This window comes from Carassius carassius, chromosome 4, assembly GCF_963082965.1.
Source record: "Carassius carassius chromosome 4, fCarCar2.1, whole genome shotgun sequence".
In the NCBI taxonomy this organism is placed as follows: Eukaryota; Metazoa; Chordata; class Actinopteri; order Cypriniformes; family Cyprinidae; genus Carassius; species Carassius carassius.
The window spans coordinates 11,954,330-11,977,998 of NC_081758.1; the positions used below are offsets into that span (position 1 = coordinate 11,954,330).

Here is a 23,669-nt window from a genome sequence, read left to right on the forward strand (position 1 = left end):
GATAATCACAGAAAGAAGAATTAGGATCAGTCCATCAAAGCTGAGGCATCTGATTTTTTTGAATGCCAATCTTCACTGAGGACATTAATACTGTTTGCTTGAGTTTGGTTCTAGTTCTGTGGATTTATTTGCTGTTTTGTTGTTAATTTGTGCAATAAAAATGTTTGATTAAAATATTAAACAAAATAATGGTCTTGTAACCAAATAAATGCGCAAAATTAGGCAATTATAAGGATTCTCATAAAAACACTGCACATGAAAGGGTTTTCAACACACAAAAAAATAATTTTTGCAAAGTTATGGTAAAATAAAGGCCTACAAAAAATCCTAAATTAAGAGCCATTCAGGAGTCGAAAGAGCCGACTCCTCTTTGGGAGCTGAGCCAAAAGAGCCGGCTCTCTGAAAAGAGCCGAACTTCCCATCACTACTGACCATATGTAACTGATTTCGGTATTTTGAAGGTAATGTATGGCACGTTATCAGTGCTGCGCCTCCTGGCGGTGGAATGCGGAACTGGAGGAATCTGTAAACGTGTGCTTAGTCCTTGCTTGCATTGTCTTCGCAAACAGTCAGTGGTGCGCCTTCATGCCGATAAGAGCTCCTCTGGCTCCTCTCCCGTGTTCACGGACATTTGGCGCCGAGCGTGAGCAACATGGAAGTTAAATGGCTGGCAAACGGAGTTGTTTAGTGCGCCTCACGGGGACCGGAATGTCCCAGAAAAGGGACGCGAACTCTTACCCAGATGGGTACAGGGTCCTCAATTGCAATGAACTACGGGAGCTCCTACAAGATGACGAAAAAATGAATCAGATCGTGCGACTCAGTGAAGAGGTATTTCTTCGGTTCGCACACACCATTTAGACCTTTAACAGGATGTTTCTTTGCATGCCTGTCATTGTTTCTCTGATCAGCTGTTGTACTTGTCATTTGAACAAACTGTGTGCTAGATTTTGTTCCATGCACCTATTAGACTGCTCGTGGGATCTGTAGCGTGTTTTATGCATTCCACGCCATCACACATATCCTGAAGCCCATACAGAGCTGCAGACCAGTGCACTGCAGAAGCACCACAGAGACTCACACACTTGATCAAATCATGTTTTGTCGAGACGTTATTTCTTAAGGGAACCGTTTCCCAAATATTTGCCGTCAGCGGTTAAAGTTTTGTGCATTGAAAGTAAATTACGAATTACACTATTTTAGTAATATGCTGCTTCACATATTAACATTTAATTTCCTATTCCAGCTTTGCCAAAAGTGTTGACGAAAACTAGTTTTCCCCTCCTTTGATATAAAAATCAGTTTTAATACGTAAGCCTTCGGAATACTTCATTCTGATTGGTCAATCGCATCATTAAGCAGAGAAATAATTTCATACATTATATAAAGTGACTGCTCAACTGCCATATTTCACTGTTGTGTAGAGCAACACACCAGCACGGCATAAAGTGATTCATAATATAATAAATCACCATTGTTGCAGTATTCATGTTGTTGCCATTTTTATTTTTATTTATTGATTTGTATTATTATTCTAAATAGTCAATTTTTTCACAATAGATGCAATAGGATATTTGTATTAGCTGAAGCTTTAGGCATAGCTGAAGGCTAATTCTTAAATTCTTGCTAAAAACGCTTAATATTTCATGTTTAGTTATTTATGTGTGTATAGTTAATGCCCCCCCACATAGACTGTCTAAGAGTCGCAACAATGAGCGGCTTACTGTATATGATTTCATTGCATTTCAAGGGTTCATTGTAATGCAGGCCGTGTTCATTGTATTCTGTTCCTTTGAATGCATTTGAAATGCATTTTGTAGGGCTGCAATATTTTCTGACTCCCCATGTTTAGCCATGAAGTCTCTCTCAAGCTCTCCAGTTTATATGAGAGCTCCTAAGGAGCATCATTCATTTTCAGCTTAGAACATCTTTTCTCATTTGGGACAGATCTGGTGTCACTGTAGACATTTAAGACTTAAATTGGTCTAGCCTGATACCAGATCCCTGCCGGAAGCCTGAGCATGTTATTGGAAATCTAAGGATAAATATGTTTGCTCTAGGTCATAAAAATACATCCTCAGTCTTCATAAAATCTGATATACACATCATATACAGCACTTTGTACTCATAAACTGAAGGAATATTTTTTATGTCACGCTAACCTCAAATTTATTTTTCTGTGGACCCACAACAGGAAATGTCCCGGCTGCTCTTTTTTTTAACTCCGTGAAAGTGAATGAGGACAGAGGATGCCAAGCTCAGAAAATGATAAAATCACTCTGCAGTCTGCAGAGGAGTAGTAGCTAGTATTCTTAAATCTCATGCTTGCACATGTTCAGACTTGCATCACGATTGTTCACGAGGCGACACTTGAGAAGCATTGGAGACACGACTGACTTCAAATGTACATGACGCATTTAAAGAGAAAAGAGCAGCCAGGACATTCCTTTAAATATCTCCTTTCGTAATACACAGGAAAATCATCATTTATGAATTATAACGGAATAAGTGTTGTTTGACTATTATTTATATTATTTTATAGTAGTTACTGTTATATTGAATAAGCCTTTTTTATATTTTCAGTTTTCGTTTTAATTTTAGTGTCAATTTCAGTAATGTTACTTTTTTTTTTTCGATTTCATTAGGTTTCGTTATTATATTATTATTATTTGAAATGATTCATTTTTATTTCAGCTTTAGTAGTTTTAGTACTTCAGATTCAACTTATTTTAGGTAGTTGCCGAGGCAATATGTCTATTTTTGTGTGTGTTTGTTTTAAGTTTTTCATCTAATAATTATTTATTTTATTATTATTATTATTTTTTCATAATTATTTAAAAACCAAGTAGTTTAGTTTTAGTTAACAATAACAACCCTGGACAGAATTGAACTCAGCAGGCCACATTAGATATGTTAAAGATGGTAGATGTGTTTGTAACAGCAGCAGCATGGTGAAAATAAAAATGATAACTGCAGATACAGATACAATCTGCGTCTTATGGATTGATGGGCTTTATCAATGGCTGTGCCACGAGAGTTATGTGCTGGGGTCGTAGAGGTCAAACTCCTAACAAATTGTGATCGGTGAGGCCCATCACTATTCCCATCACAAGGTCAATTCATTAACACACGAGGTCTCCAAAGCCAACCCCCATGAAAGGATAACCAGTGCTGTGGATACAGTTATTTCTCTTGAGCGTCATTCCCTAACAAGAGATGTTGGTGATTTTATTAAATGGAAAAGGCTCTGTAATTCCCAAGCTGTGCTCTTTCCTGTGAATAGCAATGAGACGGCCTTTATGGTTAACTTTCTGCACTCATGAGAGATACAGAGGGGAGAGTCAGACATACTCCTTGAACTCATCAGTAAGAGCAGGTCTTTGCTCATTCATGGTTTATTGACCATGCCAAACTGTCTTGGACTAAACAGATGGGCTTGATTAACTGTGCTTACGCTGCATGCTTAAATATGTACAGCCATCATTAATCATATGGTTTCTCACCTTTGCTGTTTTGTATTGCTTTCATGTTGAAAACAACGACATCTTAAGCTTGGATGTAAAATCTCATTAGCGCAAAGAAGCTGTCTGTTTGTCGACCAGTGGCAGATGGGACAAGTGTGGAATCTATTTACATTTTTTTTTAATTACTATATTTTTAGCATAGCTCAAACATTTAACAGTTAAATATTACATTTATTTAATTTTTTAAAAAACTGGTAAGTGTTTTTGCTTACAAAATATTGGTGCTTTATATATAAATTATTGAAATTAATGGAAAGCATGGGAAATTAGCTAAATACACTACCAATAAAATGTTTGGGGTAAGTATAAAGGTTTTTTTTTTTTATGGTTTTATTCTGTGAAGATGCATAAAATTGATCAAAATGGACAGTTAAACATTTCTAAAATTGCAAAAGATTTCCATTTCAAATAAATGTTAAATAAACTTTCCATTTATCAAAGAATACTGATGAAAATGTATCAAGGTTTCCAGAAAAATATTAAGCGCCACGACGAAGATGGGAGTAATTATACTGAAAATACAGCTTTGCCATCACAGGAATAAATTACATTTAAAAAAAATATATTAAAATGTAAAAACATTTATTTGAAATTAAATTATAACATTTCACAAAAAATAAATAAAAGTTTTAACTTGCCAACCCCAAACTTTTGATTAGTGGTGCTCAGCGGTACTATATAAAAATGCTACATTTAAAAATGTTGTAGACATTTTTTTAAGAATTATGAATGGACACAATAAGAAATGATTGCAATGTAACAATTTGTCAGTCAATCTGATCTTTTAACTGAACCGATTCTTTAATGATTCATTCACAAGTCTGATTCTCAAGTTCATGATAGTTTTATGATGCTTTAGTGTCATTACAGAGGGAAAGTTACAGTCCCCAATTATTGTTAGTAAACCATTTTCTTTTCTTTTAAAGAAAGTCATACGGGTCTAGAAGGACATGAGGGTGAGTGTATAATGACAGAAGTTTCGTTTTAGTTTGGGAGCATTATTTCTGTAAGGTATTTTGTAGTTTGTGACTGTAGGCATTTGTTTTATGACCATTGTATCATCCAGCCCACATGGTCTCCAGAGGACTTGCATCTGTGTGCAGTGTATAAACAGACATACAGGCAGGTGCAAACGGAAATGGATGGTCTGTGTCAATTCCTGTTTAGGGAAAATACTCTCCGTAGGTCCGGGATTTTTACTTTTGCATTAAACGGCAAGAGAGAGAGAGAGGAAACAGGCGAAGAACAGAGATGCTGGAGAAACATGTGCCGAAGAGCCTTCTGTTTCCCTCCACATTCAAAATTTTCATTTTCCCGACCACAAGTGTGAAAGATGTGCACAGAAGCAGGGGCTGGACTGGGACAGTTATTGGCTCTGGGTGACTTATAACACATGCAGCAAACTCAGCAGTATGGAATACTAAGAGCCTCAGGACTCACTCAGATGTTCCTCTAAAATATGCCCCAGTAACTATAAGACTGATTATAGCCCCATCATGAAATGTGAAAGAGCATGTGTCTTAGCTGACTTTATCGTACGAAGCGCCACATCCTCGCCAAGATAAGCCACATCCTTTCCTGGAGTTGTAAATGCTCAGGTGAATTTGTTTTAGGCAACAGAATGCATGAAGTTTTTAAGAGATGCTCTAATAGATTTATTAGCTCTGTTCCAAAACTTAGTGCGCTACCTACCTGAAAAAAAACTAGGTCTAGCAACATTTTTCACTCAGTAACTGATTGAAAATTTCACACACACTGAACTAAATGTGAAATTTGGCAGTATAAAGACTGAAATAGTATTCTCTTGTAAAACATATACTCTAGTCGTCTTTGTTTTATTTACAACTTTGCAAAAGCATTTTTTCCATAAGTTGCCTGGATGACAATTCTAAATAATCAGTCTCAAAAAGCCCTGTATAATTGTTGGCTTCAGGTTCAGTGTCACATGTGTCCTAGTTAAGGACATACAGTTGTGGCCAAAAGTTTTGAGAATTACATAAATATTAGTTTTCAAAAAGTTTGCTGCTAAACTGCTTTTAGATCTTTGTTTCAGTTGTTTCTGTGATGTACTGAAATATAATTACAAGCACTTCATACGTTTCAAAGGCTTTTATCGACAATTACATGACATTTATGCAGAGTCAGTATTTGCAGTGTTGGCCCTTCTTTTTCAGGACCTCTGCAATTCGACTGGACATGCTCTCAATCAACTTCTGGGCCAAATCCTGACTGATAGCAACCCATTCTTTCATAATCACTTCTTGGAGTTTGTCAGAATTAGTGGGTTTTTGTTTGTCCACCCGCCTCTTGAGGATTGACCACAAGTTCTCAATGGGATTAAGATCTGGGGAGTTTCCAGGCCATGGACCCAAAATTTCAACATTCTGGTCCCCGAGCCACTTAGTTATCACTTTTGCCTTATGGCACGGTGCTCCATCGTGCTGGAAAATGCATTGTTCTTCACCAAACTGTTGTTGGATTGTTGGAAGAAGTTGCTGTTGGAGGGTGTTTTGGTACCATTCTTTATTCATGGCTGTGTTTTTGGGCAGAATTGTGAGTGAGCCCACTCCCTTGGATGAGAAGCAACCCCACACATGAATGGTGTCAGGATGCTTTACTGTTGGCATGACACAGGACTGATGGTAGCACTCACCTTTTCTTCTCCGGACAAGCCTTTTTCCAGATGCCCCAAACGATCGAAAAGGGGCTTCATCAGAGGTGGGTAGAGTACCCAATAACTGTACTCAAGTAAAAGTAAAAGTACTTCTAGAAATATTTACTCAAGTAAAAGTAAAAGTACTAGTCTTGAATAGTTACTTGAGTAAGAGTAAAAGAGTATCGGATAAAAAAATCTACTCAAGTAGTTAGTTACTAGTTACTTTGGGTCATATATACTGAGCCTATTTTTATTTAGATATATAGATAACATGTATGTAATGTATGTGTGCGTGTATAAATGTATATATTTCATCAGCCTTTACTCCAATTTATGTAATTTATTATAAAACCCTGTCTGTTTACTTAAGTAACAGATATAGGTGTCATGCCATAACATATTTTTAATACGACTGACTTTATATTAAATGTGAATTTAACATTGAAAGTTAATGTGATATAAATATTGCTACTTATCTTTCATTGTTCAGAAAGAGAGCAAATAACATTTACATTATTAAAGATAATTTTCACTGACAGTCTAGATTTCAATCACTCTCAGAAACTCCCATTAAAATCACTGAAACTGTTAACACTGTGAAATCAATATTTAATTAAAGATTCGTACAAACATCTGCACTTTGTTGTTTCTGATGAGAGAATTCGCCAGAAAGAGGTAGGCCTATTCAGTCAGCGAGCGAGTGAAGGAAGCACCTGCATTTTAGCGATGACTCATCGGAACACCTCTGATTGGCCAATACTTTAATAAGCTCAAAAGAATCATGTGTGATTTGTTATAATACGCAGCGCTGTATAAACGCATCTATCTCTGGCTCAGCGCCAGCAAGCGATCACAGATCTGAATTTAGCAGCTGATAATATGACTCGCTGAACGTACTTGCACCAGTGAGATTGTATTAAAATTAATAAAATCTTAATCGGCTATGTTTTGTCTTTTGGAAGCTGCATTCAACTTGACTCCCCTTTGTTATAAGCCACACACGTACAACAAACTAATGTCACAGTGGTATCGTGTACTGTAATCGAATGTAGCCCAAGTTATTACCTGTTAAACAGTAGACGGCACACGCGGTGTTCATCTAATAAGGATCTCCATCGCTAGCAAATAATAACCTTTGCAGATTTCAATTCAGTGCAGTTCCAGCCACGTTTTCAACGCTCTTTCTGTTCTTAAACGTTACAACTCGGAGTGAACCACTTCAGACGCTCAGCGCGTGCGGCAGGGAACTGAACGACTCATTCAAACTGATTCATGAACCAATTCACTCGTTTGCCAATTGGTTTGATCAAGCCTTTGAACAGAATTGACTCAAAAGAATGAATCATTCGCGAATGGGCATCGCTCATTGCCCAGAGAAAAGTAGACGGCGCGTTTGGCATAAACTGAAGCATTATAACATTTATTGCATTAAGATAAAGTAATGAGAGGAGCGTCGCCCACAGTAACGAAGTAAAAGTACAGATTTTTCCCCAAAAATTTACTCAAGTAAGAGTATAAAGTACCCATCTTTAAATATACTCCAAAAAGTATTCGTTACCCCAAAAAATTACTCAAGTAAATGTAACGAAGTAAATGTAACTCGTTACTACCCACCTCTGTTCATCTGAGAATATGACTTTGCCCCAGTCCTCAGCAGTCCATTCACTATACTTTCTGCAGAAGATCAATCTGTCCCTGCTGTTTTTTTTTGGAGAGAAGTGGCTTCTTTGCTGCCCTTCTTGACACCAGGCCATCTTCCAAAAGTCTTGGCCTCACTGTGCGTGCAGATGCGCTCACACCTGCCTGCTGCCATTCCTGAGCAAGATCTGCACTGGTGGCACTCCAATCCCGCAGCTGGATCCTCTTTAGGAGACGATCCTGGCGCTTGCTGGACTTTCTTGGACGCCCTGAAGCCTTCTTTACAAGAATTGAACCTCTTTCCTTGAAGTTCTTGATGATCCTATAAATTGTTGATTTAGGTGCAATCTTAGTAGCCACAATATCCTTGCCTGTGAAGCCATTTTTATGCAACGCAATGATGGCTGCACGCGGTTCTTTGCAGGTCACCATGGTTAACAATGGAAGAACAATGATTTCAAGCATCACCCTCCTTTTAACATGTCAAGTCTGCCATTCTTACCCAATCAGCCTGACATAATGATCTCCAGCCTTGTGCTCGTCAACATTCTCACCTGAGTTAACAAGACGATTACTGAAATGATCTCAGCAGGTCGTTTAATGACAGCAATGAAATGCAGTGGAAAGGTTTTTTTGGGATTAAGTTAATTTTCATGGCAAAGAAGGACTATGCAATTCATCTGATCACTCTTCATAACATTCTGGAGTATATGCAAATTGCTATTATAAAAACTTGAGCAGCAACTTTTCCAATTTCCAATATTTATGTAATTCTCAAAACTTTTTGCCTCGACTGTATATAGCAGCATGGTGATTGAAAACTCTGAAATCAGTTGTGAGTCAATTATTTAGTTATTAATTGTGAAATGGTTATTTAGTCGAGATGATGTCTATGTGTAATGTTCCAAATCAGTAATTTAGGACGTACCATTTCAATTAAGATTCTACCTTATAAAGGCAGCTGTACTTTTTTTTTAAATTCTTTTTTTAACTTATTTGGAGTCGCAGTTTTTAATTTTAATTCTCATTCAAAGTTTATGTGATGGAATGTAAATCATTTAATAAACAATTCATAACTGATGCGTTAAAAAATGAAAGACAAATCAGCATCCACTAACAAGAAAGAAACTAATAAAGACTCAAAATAAGAGTTTTATGGTTTTCTTTTGTGAATTTATTTAAAAAAAAAAAATGTATTATGTGTGGTAGCTTTGTACTCCTGTGTGTAGTTTAGTCCTAAATTCACATTTAGTAGATGTACAAATTTAAAATGTACTTTCTATTTCTCTGTTGCTATTGTTAACCAAACTAAAAATATAAAAAATTGTTTGTTTTAAATGTATTAAAGCTAAAATACAAAAAAACAAAATATAAAAATTACATGAAAAACTTTGACAAAGATATTGCCTTGCAAGTAACTGAAATAAAACAAGTTTAATTTGAACAAAAATAACTAAAACAAAAAGTAAATTAAATTTAAAATGCTAAATTCAAATATTAATGAAAAAAAGCACATAAAATTGCTAAAATGTTAACATTAAAATGAAAACCAAAAATATAAAATAATTCAAAATATTAATAAAAACTATATAGCATTGTTGTAAGTAAATTATTAATGACTCGTGTTGCATTACCCAGACTCTTTGCCCAATCGAATGCTCTGTAGAATAAGGATTCCCCTCCCACTAATACCACCTGCAATTGACAAGCACAATGTAACTGACGTCCTTTTGCATTAAAAAGGAAGAACCTTTTGATATGTCTTGCCGAACCTTTTATTTAAAGGGTCCTTAAAGTGTGACCAAAAAAAAAAAGAAAGAGTTAAAAGTTACTGTTCTATCTTATTTTTTAGCAATTCACATGCAAACTGACATGAATACTGAGTCCCGCTGAGCAGTCATAATTGTTAGGCAGATCATCAGAGTGACTGTAATTTCTGGGTGTTAAGTGCAAATGAATTAGGTTTGCAGGAGAGATAAAGAACTTAGTCTCTGCTGAAGCCACACTTTGGATTATGGGTGAGAACTATAGGAAAATATATGACTACCCATATCCAATTCATTACCCAAACTATTTATCATTTTGTCTAGATCCTCAAAATGGCTCTGTAGGAATTTAAACGATCCTTCACTGATCATACCCTGATCATTTAGTGGTTGACAACATCTGTATTGTCTTTAAATAGATTCCGAAACTTTAAGTGGAAAGATAGTGTGCTCTTTGTTTGCTGTGAAACCATGGAAATGCTTGCCTTGTCGTAGTGGGCTGCATCCATTATCAAAAGATCATAGCCTAAATTCTATTCCTAATTCTAACCATAACCATCCCCTAAAACCAGAAACAAATGGTAGGAAACTTAACACTGGTATGTAGGCTTGAATGCTTGGCCACCGCATCGCTTTATAGTGGTCCCGTTCAGAGGTGGAAAGAGTACAAAAATATTCTACTCAAGTAAAAGTACCATTACATTAATGAAATTTTACTTAAGTACAAGTAAAAGTACCAGTCTAAAAATCTACTCAAGTAAAAGTAAAAAGTAGCACAGTTTAGATATAACCCTAATTAAACACACCTGATCGAGCTAATCTAATCATTTAGGTTTATTTGAAAACTACAGGATATGTGTGCTGGAGCAGGGTTAGAACTAAACTCTGCAGGGCTACGGCACTCCAGGAACTGAGTTTGACACCCCTGGGATAGGTCTATTAATCTCTACTACTAGTTGTAAAAACTAGTTATTAAAAACTAGTTGTTTTTAATTAAAGGAATCAGTTATTTAGAATAATAAAACATTTGGGCTGTTACCAGGCAAATCAGTATCAACAAACTCATCTTTTAATGCAGAGGAAATGAAGAAGATTCATTGGAAGTGGCATTAAGATGTATTACACTGTTTAGTGCAGGACAAGAATGCATTTAACCTGCAGTTACAAATGCATGAATAATGTTTTGATATACAAGACATAAAATGTTGAATACTCATTTGAAATGATAAGAAATTAATTATTTAAAAAAAATCAAAAGATACTTTAGATGTGAAATTAAAATGGCCAGTATGTGTCAGCAAGTCACTGTTAATAAGTGAGTCATTGCGATTGAACCGAATCATTTAAACGGTTGATTCATTCAGGAACGAAACACTGTCACGTTGCTCAGAGACGCAAAACTGTGCTTTGGTGGCTGTTTGGAATTATTTTCTGTTGTAGAAATAGAGCTAAAAAGGCAATATGGTGTCTAAAACGCAAGTCTCTTAATTAACTTGTTTACTGAACTGTTATATATATGTATGTATATATTCATGATGATTTTTGGAGGAAACGATGGCATTCTTTGTGTGATTTTGATTTAATATATGAAATTATATAAATATGTGAATTTTCTGTCCCTATATCTTCAATTTTGTGATCATTCTAAATGCATTTTAGGAGACTGAATCACACAGTGAAAGAACGCACTATAAATGCGCGCGCACATCATTAAAACAAAAATAGCACACTCCTCACCACGGTCTTTTTAGCTAATTTGTGCAAAACCTCTTGCTAAAATGTCAAAGCTTCATTTTAACCACCAATGCAACGATGCAATTATTTAGCTTACCTCTACATTCTTGCGAAGGGTTGATGTCTTGTCGAGATTTTATAAGCTGCTAGTTTGGTCTTCCTAGGCAAGTACAGCTTACACTGCATAATAGAGCATACATATGGCCAGGGGTTCACTTCATTTCCTTCGAGTTCAACTTCAGAATATGACGGGGTTTCGTTTTCAGCGGCGTCTGCACCACTAACGCCTGTTTTGACCGTCTGCATCTTTCTTGTGATTTTAGCGCCAGTTTGCCCTCCTGCCCATTATGCCGTAGTTTCCAGGGAGCGATTTATTTTTTTTATTTTTTATTTTTTTTACTCATTAATGTGTTTTAAAATGTAGCGAAGTACAATACTTCAAACAAAATATACTTAAGTAAAAGTAAAATTACAGATTTAAAAAATTACTTTAAAAAGTATTAGTACACAAAAAAGCTACTCAATTACAGTAACGCGAGTAAATGTAATTCGTTACTTTCCACCTCTGGTCCCGTTTTACATACTTAACGTTCATTCTTGCATAGCGGTAACACACTTTAGTACTCAAAGGAGCGATTTAGTTGTAGTAGTTGAGCTGACCAAAAAAGAACTGACCATAGAAAAAAACATAGTATGCTAATGGGGAGAACAGAATGCCTCAGAATGCTGAGATCGCAATGCATGGCGTTGACAAATTCTGGATTTGCATAACTAGATGATTTAGAGACTTTGCATATAGTATGTTTCAGGATGTTTTACAGCACCTGGTGTGAACTATCCATAAGCATTTCTGTTTATCTCAGTGGCAGTTATTTGGACGTATGTGATTTAAAATTTGTCCTTTTTGCTCATGGTTTTTCTGTTTTGAGCCAATTACCCGAGCTATGAAAAATGCTAAACTCTTGAAACTAAAGGTTCTAAAAATAGTTATTTTTTGCAGCATTTCATTAGAACAGGGGTTTTCAACCTTTTAGGATATGCGCCCCCCCAAGTTTGTCTAATTACATTCGCGCCCCCCACCCTCCCAAAGTGCGTGCAAACGAACATCATTGCTATACAAGAGTCATTCTACGAAACGGGTGCCATTTCCACTTTGCAATTTTCAAAATTTTCATTAAGAACAAACTTATTTTTGAAAAATGGTTCAGTGTTGTGAAGAGGTTCAGTGTTGGGAAGGAAGACAGGGTCGGCGTGACTGGGACTCGCACGTTTTATTTACAAAACTCAAATCAACAAACAAAAGTCGCGCCAACAGCGCATTCACCGTAGCCTTGCTACAGCATACAAAATAATCTCACAATAAAACTTTTTCCACTCGTCACCTGTATTATGTGCTGCATATAGCGTGCATAAAAATAGTTATATTGAAACAGTACATATCTAGCTTACCTAATGTGATGGCTGAGCCTGTTTCTGAGAGCACAACATACCAATCCGTGGTTTGATACCCGACACGGCTATCCGCAAATCATCGTCCACTGTCAATAAGCGTGAGCGATACTTGCTTTTGATGTAAGTTAATATAGAAAATGTTGCTTCGCAGAGCCAAGTTGAGGCAAAAGGCAAAAGTATATCAATTGCAAGTCTCGCAAGTTCAGAGTACTCTGTCTCCACTGACAGCCAGAATTCCGGCAGTGTGTTCGAGTCAAACAGTGTCTTCAAAGTTCGGTCACTTGAAAGGTCCAGAAGGGCATCCTGCTGATTTGATGACAGACTCACTGCGCATTCGATGAAGGGGTTACGAACCCAGTCGTACTGGTTCCAACTATGCTGCTCAGGAAAATACTTATTGAAATGTGCAGACAGGGCTTGTAGATGGAGAGTTATTTCTTTTTTTGTATCATCCCAATTAAGCTCATTTTCCGTGAGAAATTCATCCAAGGTTGGGAACATGTCTACATTACCCCCATCAACCTGCCCTCTCCATCGCTCCAATTTCCTCACAAACCCCACAATTTTATTGGACATTGTTAGTAGGTTTGAATTCGGGCCCTGAAGAGATGAATTAAGGGTATTGAGTCTATCAAAAATGTCAGACAGGTATGCAAGATCTGTGAGCCACTTTGGGTCAGTAAAAAAATTTGCAAAGGAAGATTCACAATCGAGCAGAAAAAGTCTTAGTTCGTCACGCAATGCAAATATCCTCTGCAATACTTTACCTCTGGAGAGCCACCGTACCTCTGTGTGCAAAAGTAACGATTCATATTCTGACCCCATTTCTTTGCATAATAGGCCAAACAGTCTTGTTTTTATGGGGCGAGTCTTGATGAAATTGACAATTTGTGTTGCTGTTTTAAGCACTGCGTTCAATTCGTCAGGAAGAGTTTTTGCTGCAAGGACCTCCCTGTGGATCATACAGTGGGTGAAACGCACATGCGGAGCTACTTCACGAACCAAAGCAGCGAGCCCTTTATTTTTCCCTAACATGGCTCCCGCTCCGTCTGTGCACACACCGACACAGTTGTCCCAACAAAGACCAAGTTCATCCAATTTACCATTGAGTTTTTCAAAAATATCTCTTCCGGTGCATGTTTTTTCCATTGCTGAGCAAAATAACAGATCTTCAAGCAATTTTCTCTCATGACGGTAGCGAACAAATACAAGTAGTTGCGAGGAGTTTGAGATGTCTGTCGACTCGTCTAATTGCAATGAAAAAAAAATTCCGTCCCGTATTCTCTCAATTAGTTGACATTTGATGTCGGTTGCCATTTCAGTAATACGGCGGCTCATAGTGTTGTCTGATAGTGGAATTTGTTCAACGTCACTGGCAAACTTATCTCCAAACATATTTCTACAGATGGCCATTGCTGCTGGACGAATGAGGCTCTCTGCAATTGTATGAGGCTTTTTGTCCTTGGCAACTAAATACGCCACCTCATATGATGCTGTAAGCGCTTTGACTGCCACAGTGGTTTGGCTAGTCATAGTTTGTTTTTGATTTTTTTAATCCTGATTCTTTACGGCGAAAAAAGTCAACCGGTTTATCTTTTAACGTCGGGTGTTTGGTTTGTAAGTGACGTATTAGTTTCACAGGTTTCAAACTGTCATTTGCAAGCACTTCAGAACATACAACACACTGTGGACGTGGTTCGTGATTAAGTGTGATGCACGTGAATCCGTATTTTATGTATTGTTCGTCATACTTTCGTCGTTTTGATGCACCCAGGCCTTTGGTTTTTGCTATTAATCCTCTCTGCGTGGAAAGCCCCGTTGACGTGGAGGGTTCGACATCAATTTGCGGAAGTTGTACGGGTTCAGTCGGACACTCTTCTTCTTTTTTGCCTGACGGTTCACCCGTTTTATCACTGGAATTATTACGTTTAAGCCACCGGTCCATTTTTGTTTTGTTTTAATATTTAGCTTGAACTCGATCGCGTCAACTCTGATCCTCTGCTCTGTAGCCAACTAATATATCACCATGGCAACGTCACAGAGACTGAGGTCGCCCCGCATGATTAGCTGCGGGACTAATCAGATTGCCCCCTCTAGTGGATGACTAAAGATTTGCTATCTTAAATTCACGTTTCACTTAAGCCTCTGAATTCACAGTTTCTCGCGCCCCCCTTAACAGGTGTTGGCGCCCCCCTAGGGGGGCGGGCCCCACAGGTTGAAAACCCCTGCATTAGAAGAACAATTTGATTCCCCAAATAACCTTTCAGTGAACAGTTCTTCAAAGAATATTTTTTCGAAGTTTAGAACATTTTAATAATCCAAAGAAGCTTTTTTTGTCCACTATAAAGAACATTTTGTGTATTGAAAAGTTACTGTTAAAGGTTCTTCATTACACCATCACTGTCAATAAAGAACCGTTATTTTTAAGAGTGTATTTAGCTAACTGTTAATGAAAATGGTGTCATGACAACACTTAATTGGCTGATGACACACTATTCCGAACCCTTCATTAGTGAGTCTTATGATATTTTCACACTTGGCTCATTTGGAGCATTTTTTCGGGAACCTAGCACGGTTTCTCCCTTAGTTTGGTTTATTTAGGCATGTAAGAACATGGCAATCATGGTCGGATCCGCTCCAAACCAATTGCTCCATGATCGCCTGAACAAGGGGGTCTCGGCCTGATTGAAAAACTCTGGAATGGTTTGGTTTTTGTAAAAAACAATCCAACCCAACGGACCAGTGATCCAAGCTGAAACATAATTAAAAATGGGAAATGTATTACATAAAAAGCCACAGCATCTGATATTAAAATGTTGTGTAATTGCAGTTCTCTGAAACAGGTGCATTGCGAGAACACTGTCCACCACAAAACCTTGATTCCCACTCTCTTGTCAATCCATCTGGATGGTTGACATTAATCAGCATAATCCCAGAACATAAAGAGGTGCACTCTGACCAATGAGAGGACAGTTTCACTCACATGTGACTTGCATAAACATATTTTGGTATGTTTCTTGTTCTGTAGTTGCTATGAATATTAACTGACATTTTTATGCATTTCAAAACTTTTGAAATGAGCAAAACAGAACAAGAAGAAAATGCCATGATTGTAAAAACTGATGTCCCTGTTTATGGTCTGAAAACACCTTTAGTAACTATCCAAGTGCATTTCATGCTTTTATGAAAGAACTGGTCATTGATAGAATCATTAAATATGTTTATTTGCAAAAATTTATTTTTGTAAAAATACTAATACATTTTTAAAGGCCATCCATTAAGAAAAGAAATAAAAAAATGATATACTAGTAGGGTCTATCCTCTTAAAAATAAAGGATCCAAAAGGAGGTTTTTGCAGCATTGCCAATTTTTCATTCCCAAATAACCTTTCACTGAACAGTTCTTAAAAGAACCAATTTTTTCTTGATGTGAAGAACATTTGAATAATTCAAATAACCTTTTTTCCAATAAAACCTTTTTCTTTTTATACTTTGGAAAGGTTCTGTGGATGTTAAAAGATCTTCATGGAACCACTGATGGCAATAAACAACTCTTACAGTATTTTTAAGAGTGTATTGGTGCAAAACCCTTGAGCCAAACCCTAAACCTTGGACCTAAATGTAGTCTTCATCCCTTAAAAATTGAAAGGCGACAATCTGGGAAAGCACAGACATCTCATTTGTTTGCATTTTGCTCTTCAAAGCTCCATTCGTCATGCAGAACTGATGCGTGTAATTTGCAATCGTTTAACATTATGTGATTAAAAACCTGCTAGATGTTTTCCATCTGCGTTTGATGAGGGATTAGTTCTGAATATTTAGATTGCTTAGTCTGTCTATAATAATCCTTTAATTAGAAAATTATTATCTGTTCTTTCTGTGCTCTGCCATTCTGGAGAAGTCGTCTCAAAGGAGAAACATTCAGTCGTCACCCACTCTCTTGAGGAGTTGATGGAACGTCCCCATATAAACAGCAATTATGTCGCGAGTTGAATCAAGCAATTGACCTTAAAAATAAGAGGTTTGAAGTTGTTTCCCAACAAAAAGAACCTCACATAACCTTGACTATATTTTGATCACGTATGCTGTTTTGAGTTATTCTAAGCAGCCTAAGGATTCCAGTTTCATCGTCTTCAGAAGATGGGAGCTTGATCAAAGGGGACCGCCCTTCTCATATTCCCCCTTAGCTAGATAGATTCTGTAATAGATGTGCCACCAGTGGGAATATCACCACTCTGTTTGGGGTCTTGCACAGCATTAAGAAGGAAGGCAAAATTCTCATATTCGTTGAGCGAATAAATCATTAATCCTCTTTTATGCTTGACTAAGCACGCTCAGTCTTCATAATGTTCCCCAAGTTTTGAAATGCATAAAACTGGCAGTTAATATTCATAGCAGCAACAGAAGAAAAATGAAGTTCTGTTATTACCCAAACCTTCACTTACAGTAAAAGTAGGGGTCTGTGGTTTCAACTGATGTCTAGGCCTTTGCGAATGCTTTCCATGAGACATTGGTTTGGACGTGGCTCTGCTTTTCCCTCCATGGTTAAAGAGTGTTCTTTGGACATGTCATGCAGGACGGCATTGCGGGTAATGGCACTTTTTTTAAGGGACTTGTGGACAGATTTGTTCCGCAGCCATTATAGCAGGATTATTTTGTCATGGGGTTTTATTGTAATTAAGCAACACGTGGTAAACTGAGACGGTTAGTTAGTTGAGCATTGTCTTCATTGGCGCTCCAGGCTGTGTCCCCTTTTCAATGGCAATCCACTGGAAGAATGCTCATTCGCTTTCATCTAGAAATCATCAACTTGCTTTTATAGAAATATAGTTGAATGTCAATATTTAGTGTCATTCAGACAGTAGTGGTGACTGAGGTATTTACCTCCAAGATGCTCTGTTGCTGTTTCTAATGCCATCATGTGTTTTTTATTTTTTTCTCTCTTATTACTTGTGGTTGGACCTTGAATCGTAAGCCTTCCTGTCATAATCATGAATTAGGCCTTGAGATAAAATCACTACTATAATATGAAGTCGTGGCCTCATGGTTAGGGAGTCGGACTCGCAATCGGAAGGTTGTGAGTTCTAGTCTCGGTCCGGCAGGAATTGTAGGTGGGGGGGAGTGCATGTACAGTGCTCTATCCGCTCTCAATACCAGGACTGAGGTGTCCTTGAGCAAGGCACCGAACCCCCAACTGCCTCCCAGGGCGCCGCAGCATAAATGGCTGCCCACTGCTCTGGGTGTGTGTTTAGAGCGATGCCATAGACAATCCATTCTTGGTTCCACAAAGAACCATTTCGTCAAAGGTTCTTTAAAGAAGCATCTCTTTCTTACTTTTTTATAATCTGAAGAATCTTCTTTTGCCACAAAGACTGTTTTGTGAAACAGATGTTAAAGGTTCTTTATGGAACCATTTAAACAAAAAGGCTCTTCTATGGCATTGTGAAGCACCTTTATTTTTAAGAGTGTATGAACTGGTTATTGACATTAATTTCCCAAATTACAAGCCCTCGATTCAAATGACTGCCAAAATTGATTCACTTGTGATTCTTTCAATTATATTTCAGTTTAAATATACATTTTACTTGAAAGAAAGAAAAAAGAAAGTCTCTGTTCAGCTGCTGCTATAAATTATACAAGAATTCTAGTAAGAAAAAGGTAAAGGAGTAGTTCACTTACAGAATATAATGGACTTCAATGAGACCGAAACTGCTAAAGCTAAAGGTCAGAACTGCAGTTTCAGTGAAGCTACAAAGGGCTTTACTAGATCCCAGCCAAGGAATAAGTGTCTTATCTAGTGAAAACTAGACTTCGACTTCGTGCATTACATAGTCATGTTGGAAGGGTCACCAAGATGCAGGCAGAAGTAACGACCCAGTGTTTACAAAATGAACACGCAAAGAAAGTCAAATGCCCTTTGCAAAAAAGGTAAAACAAAATTGTTGGATGATTCTGAAGTTGGAGGAGAAAATGAGATGGAGTTTTTCGCCCTAGCCTAACCTTTTGAACCGGAGCACACAGATGAAGATCTAGCTATGTGTGAACTTTCCAACGTGACTACATCATGTGTGAATTAGCGGACCAGCATCGCAGAGCTAGTGCAAGACGTGCAGTTGTGGTTAAAAAGTATATACATTTACATTTTTCTAAGAAAATGACTGTTGAAAATGAATGTTTCACTAGATAAGAACTTTATTCCTCGGCTTGGATCGTGAAGAGACCTTTGAAGTTGCATTGAAACTGCAGTTTAGACCTTCAACCCACTGATTTCCATTAAAGTCCATTATATGGAGAAAAATCCTGGAACGTTTTCATCAAAAACCTTAATTATTTCTTTGCAACCAAAGACAGAAAGACATTGTAACGATAAAAACTCCATAACTATGGGAAGAAGGAGGCGGGAACCGGCGGACAATCAAACAGAAACTTTAATTACAAAATAAACACAAAACAGCGCAACAGCCCCTCGCGGACGACTGTCGCGCACAAATAAAAACCAAACACAAATAAAACCCAGGCCTGGTCCTCTCTCATCCTTCACTGTCGTCGCTCCAGTTTTATATCCTTCCATTTCCTCCGTGGGACTCGAGACCGGTGGGTCGAGCAGGTGTGGCTCATTTCCAATCACTCCACCGGCCTCACTCTGTTCCCACGTCTCTCGGCCCCGCCCCACTCGTCACATACCCCCATCGCCCCTCGCAGGCCGGGGGGTACCCTCGAGACTACGCTCTACTATACACCCCCCCCCCTCCCCTCCGGGGGGGACCGCTCACGGGGACCTGCGGGAACCTGGGGGTAGGACAGACGAGGCGAGAGAAAAGGAGATGGAAGGAGGAGCGACAGAGACTAGAGAGGGGAGAGAGGAGAAAAAAAATTCCGGTTCCCAGACGCACTGCTGCTCGGCCCTCCACCAGCTGGGTGATCTCCTCCGCGGTGCCTGGCGGTGGCACTGGACGGCCCTCGGCGGACGGCACGACACTCCTCCGCCGCCTGGTGGACGGCGACAGCTCCTCCAATTTTGAGCAGCCGGCAGGAGTCCCCCGTTCCCTGCTCCTCCGGATTCCTTCATGGAGGCAGCAGGCTCCCGCTCCCTGGCGAACAGCGCCGACTCCTCCGCTCCCTCACGGATGGCACCCGGCCCTCCACATCACGGGCGGCCGGCAGCGAGCTCGCCCGTCCCCGGCAACTCACTCCAGCCCACCACCTCGAGCGTCCATGGCGGCATACTCCCTGGATTCACCACAGCGGCGAGGGATCTTCAGCAGCGCGTCCCTCCTTCTCCCGGGTTTCGGCACCACTGTAACGATAAAACTCCATAACTATGGGAAGAAGGAGGCGGGAACTGGCGGACAATCAAACAGAAACTTTAATTACAAAATAAACACAAAACAGCGTAACAGCCCCTCGCGGACGACTGTCGCGCACAAATCAAAACCAAACACAACTAAAATCCAGGCCTGGTCCTCTCTCGTCCGTCACTGTCGTCGCTCCAGTTTTATATCCTTCTATCTCCTCCGTGGGACTCGAGACCGGTGGGTCGAGCAGGTGTCGCTCATTTCCAATCACTCCACTGGCCTCGCTCTGTTCCCACCTCTCTCGGCCCCGCCCCACTCGTCACAGACATGAACATCTTGGATGACATGGGCGTGGGTAAATTATCAGGATTTTTTTTTTCATTCTGGAAGTAAACTAATCCTTTTAATAGGAACATTTTAAGGAAAAAAATATTTAAACAAATTAATAGCAGGGTCAAAACTATGCAGTTAACTTGATTTTTTTTCACAGATATAATAATGAACACAACCAAAAAAAAAAAAAAAATAACATTTGAAGTAAGCTTTTACATATATATATATATATATATATATATATATATATATATATATATATATATGTGTGTATATATATATGTATATATATATATATATATATATATATATATATATATATATATATGTGTATATATATATGTATATATATATGTGTGTATATATATATGTATATATATATGTGTGTATATATATATGTATATATATATATATGTGTGTATATATATATGTATATATATATATATGCTATAAAATTATGATGAAGATTATAGCTCTGGATTGGGTGTATATACTATGTACTTATCATCCTCTACAAACTGTATATATGAGACTGTAATATAAAACACTTTTCATCCATCCTGTAATTTAAAATATATTGATATCACTGTAAGTAACGATAGCTTGATTCCATAACCACTCTGCTGGTTAATTCTGTAAGTTAATTCAGTGAAGGAACCACTGGACTGATTCAGTTGAACTCCTGAGTTTGTCTTGAGTCTTTTTGATGGCTTGAATGACTCATTTTCATTGTTTTTGAATTGATCCATACTTGTTGCACCGTATGTTTTTTTTTTTTTTTTACTACATAAGAGTAATTTGTTCATGAATTGGATTACTCTTGCTATGCTGTATCATGTTTTTATTTCCTAAAAAGAACCAATTCTTTTTGTATAGTCTTACATCTTAGTAAACTCAGACTCAAAGCCTTGCCCAGTTCTCATGAAACATAAGGATCTTTCTCTACACATCAAACACATTAGCTAAAATCCTCAGTCAAGTTAGTATAAAACTGAAGGCTATTATTTTCTCTTTTAAATTTCCTACAATCTCTCTTGGACACGTTCATGGATTCTGTGCCTGGCATAATAACCTAACCTCATATGACCCCTGAGAAATTTGATGCATTGAGTTGCATTATTCACACTCACTCTGTACGCCTCATAAGCCCTGAATACATTTCAAGTTCTTTGTGTTCTTGCATTCCTGACTTCTGTGGTGACCTTGATGGCCATCTCGTTTGAGGAACTGCATTCCTAAACAGCATCTACACAGGATCCTGATCCAAAGGAGTAAAAAAAAATCCCTCAGTTGTGGAACGTACTCTTTCAATATGAAAAAATAAGAGGCTATAGACTCTGTTTATACAGTATGCTATGTGATAAAACCTCAAGTAATACAAGCTTCGCTTCCAGCTATCTCTTGTAAATCTGATGCAGCCGTGATAAGTAACAAGACATCCTATCAATCTAAAACATGCTAGCAAGAAGTTAAAACATGTTAGAAACATGCTAGCAACATGCCTAAACATGTTAATCTAATAGATTATACTCTAATATTCTAACAGTAAATCATGCTAGCAACACAAAGTAACATGCTAACCATGCTTAACAACACTTGATAAGAAACACTATTTGAGACACGCTAGCAATGTTTAGAAAGGTGCTCTGGTGTGCTTTGATCTTATTGACCAGATCTAATTGGTCTAAAAAGGTTTATTGGGAACTGAACTGGTTTTTTAATGGTTTCTTTGGGGGTCAAATGAGGTCTGAAGTGGTCTAATATGGCATGAGAGTTCTTTTATGTCTTCATCTAACTTTTTCTGCCTTTTTTTAAAATAAAACATTCAAACCTCAAAGTTTGTCAAGGTTTTCTCAAGATTCTCAAGATCTTCTTTTCATGTAATATTGTGTAATCATTTTTTGCTTCAGTATTTACAGTTATTTAATAGAAGAAACAAAATGTTGACTTTATAATACTGCATTTGCTATTTTTCCACACACAGTAGTATAAATGTACACAGTACATTAAAAATGAACTTAAATGTCCCTGTGGTACTCATCGCTTATGTTGGACTTTCTTTAGGTTGTCGGATTAATTGATTGGTGTTAGATTGTATTAAAGATGATCAAGCCTTTGTGTTCTGCTTTTGTTGTTCTAGTTTTGTTTCTTGAGCGATGAATAACTGAAATTTGTGTTCAGTTCCAGGAGCTACAGCTGGACAGGGAATCCATGTTAGTAACCAATTGGAGTCTTGCAGAAGAGAGCCTTTCACGACGCCCTCACCTTCAAAATGGCAAGCTGCAGTTGGCTGCAAAGTACAAGGAACTGGCAAAACTGACCACAGCCTGCAGGGAAAAGCAAAGCCGACTTGGTGAGTAGAGATTTAGGGTCTCTCTGCGAGTGATGTTGTGAATGCTAACTACACCAACTGTTTCTCATTTTCTTTATGGTTCAACACACATTGAGTTGTTTGCTTTTTATATTAGCTACAGTCAGGTCCATAAATATTGGGACATCGACACAATTCTAATCTTTTTGGCTCTATACACCACCACAATGGATTTGAAATGAAACAAACAATATGTGCTTTAACTGCAGACTTTCAGCTTTAATTTGAGGGTATTTACATCCAAATCAGGTGAACGGTGTAGGAATTACAACAGTTTGTATATGTGCCTCCCACTTTTTAAGGGACCAAAAGTAATGGGACAGATTAACAATCATAAAATCAAACTTTCACTTTTTAATACTTGGTTGCGAATCCTTTGCAGTCAATTACAGCCTGAAGTCTTGAACGCATAGACATCACTAGACGTTGGGTTTCATCCCTGGTGATGCTCTGCCAGGCCTCTACTGCAACGGTCTTCAGTTCCTGCTTGTTCTTGGGGCATTTTCCCTTCAGTTTTGTCTTCAGCAAGTGAAATGCATGCTCAATCGGATTCAGGTCAGGTGATTGGCTTGGCCATTGCATAACATTCCACTTCTTTCCCTTAAAAAACTCTTTGGTTGCTTTCGCAGTATGCTTCGGGTCATTGTCCATCTGCACTGTGAAGCGCCGTCCAATGAATTCTGAAGCATTTGGCTGATTATGAGCAGATAATATTGCCCGAAACACTTCAGAATTCATCCTGCTGCTTTTGTCAGCAGTCACATCATCAATAAATACAAGAGAACCAGTTCCATTGGCAGCCATACATGCCCACGCCATGACACTACCACCACCATGCTTCACTGATGAGGTGGTATGCTTTGTATCATGAGCAGTTCCTTTCCTTCTCCATACTCTTCTC

At 38.1% G+C, this 23,669-nt stretch overlaps 1 protein-coding gene across 1 annotated transcript in view; it reads left to right on the plus strand.

Annotated features, from left to right (window-relative positions):
* Positions 1-535: 535 nt before the first annotated feature.
* LOC132135067 (vacuolar protein sorting-associated protein 37D-like) overlaps positions 536-23,669 on the plus strand; it is a 42,696-nt gene continuing 19,562 nt past the window's right edge. The window contains exons 1-2 of the mRNA XM_059547176.1: positions 536-831; positions 22,579-22,750. Of these exons, the coding sequence (XP_059403159.1) occupies positions 664-831; positions 22,579-22,750 (340 nt within the window). The 5' untranslated portion in view covers positions 536-663. The remainder of the gene's footprint in view (positions 832-22,578; positions 22,751-23,669) is intronic.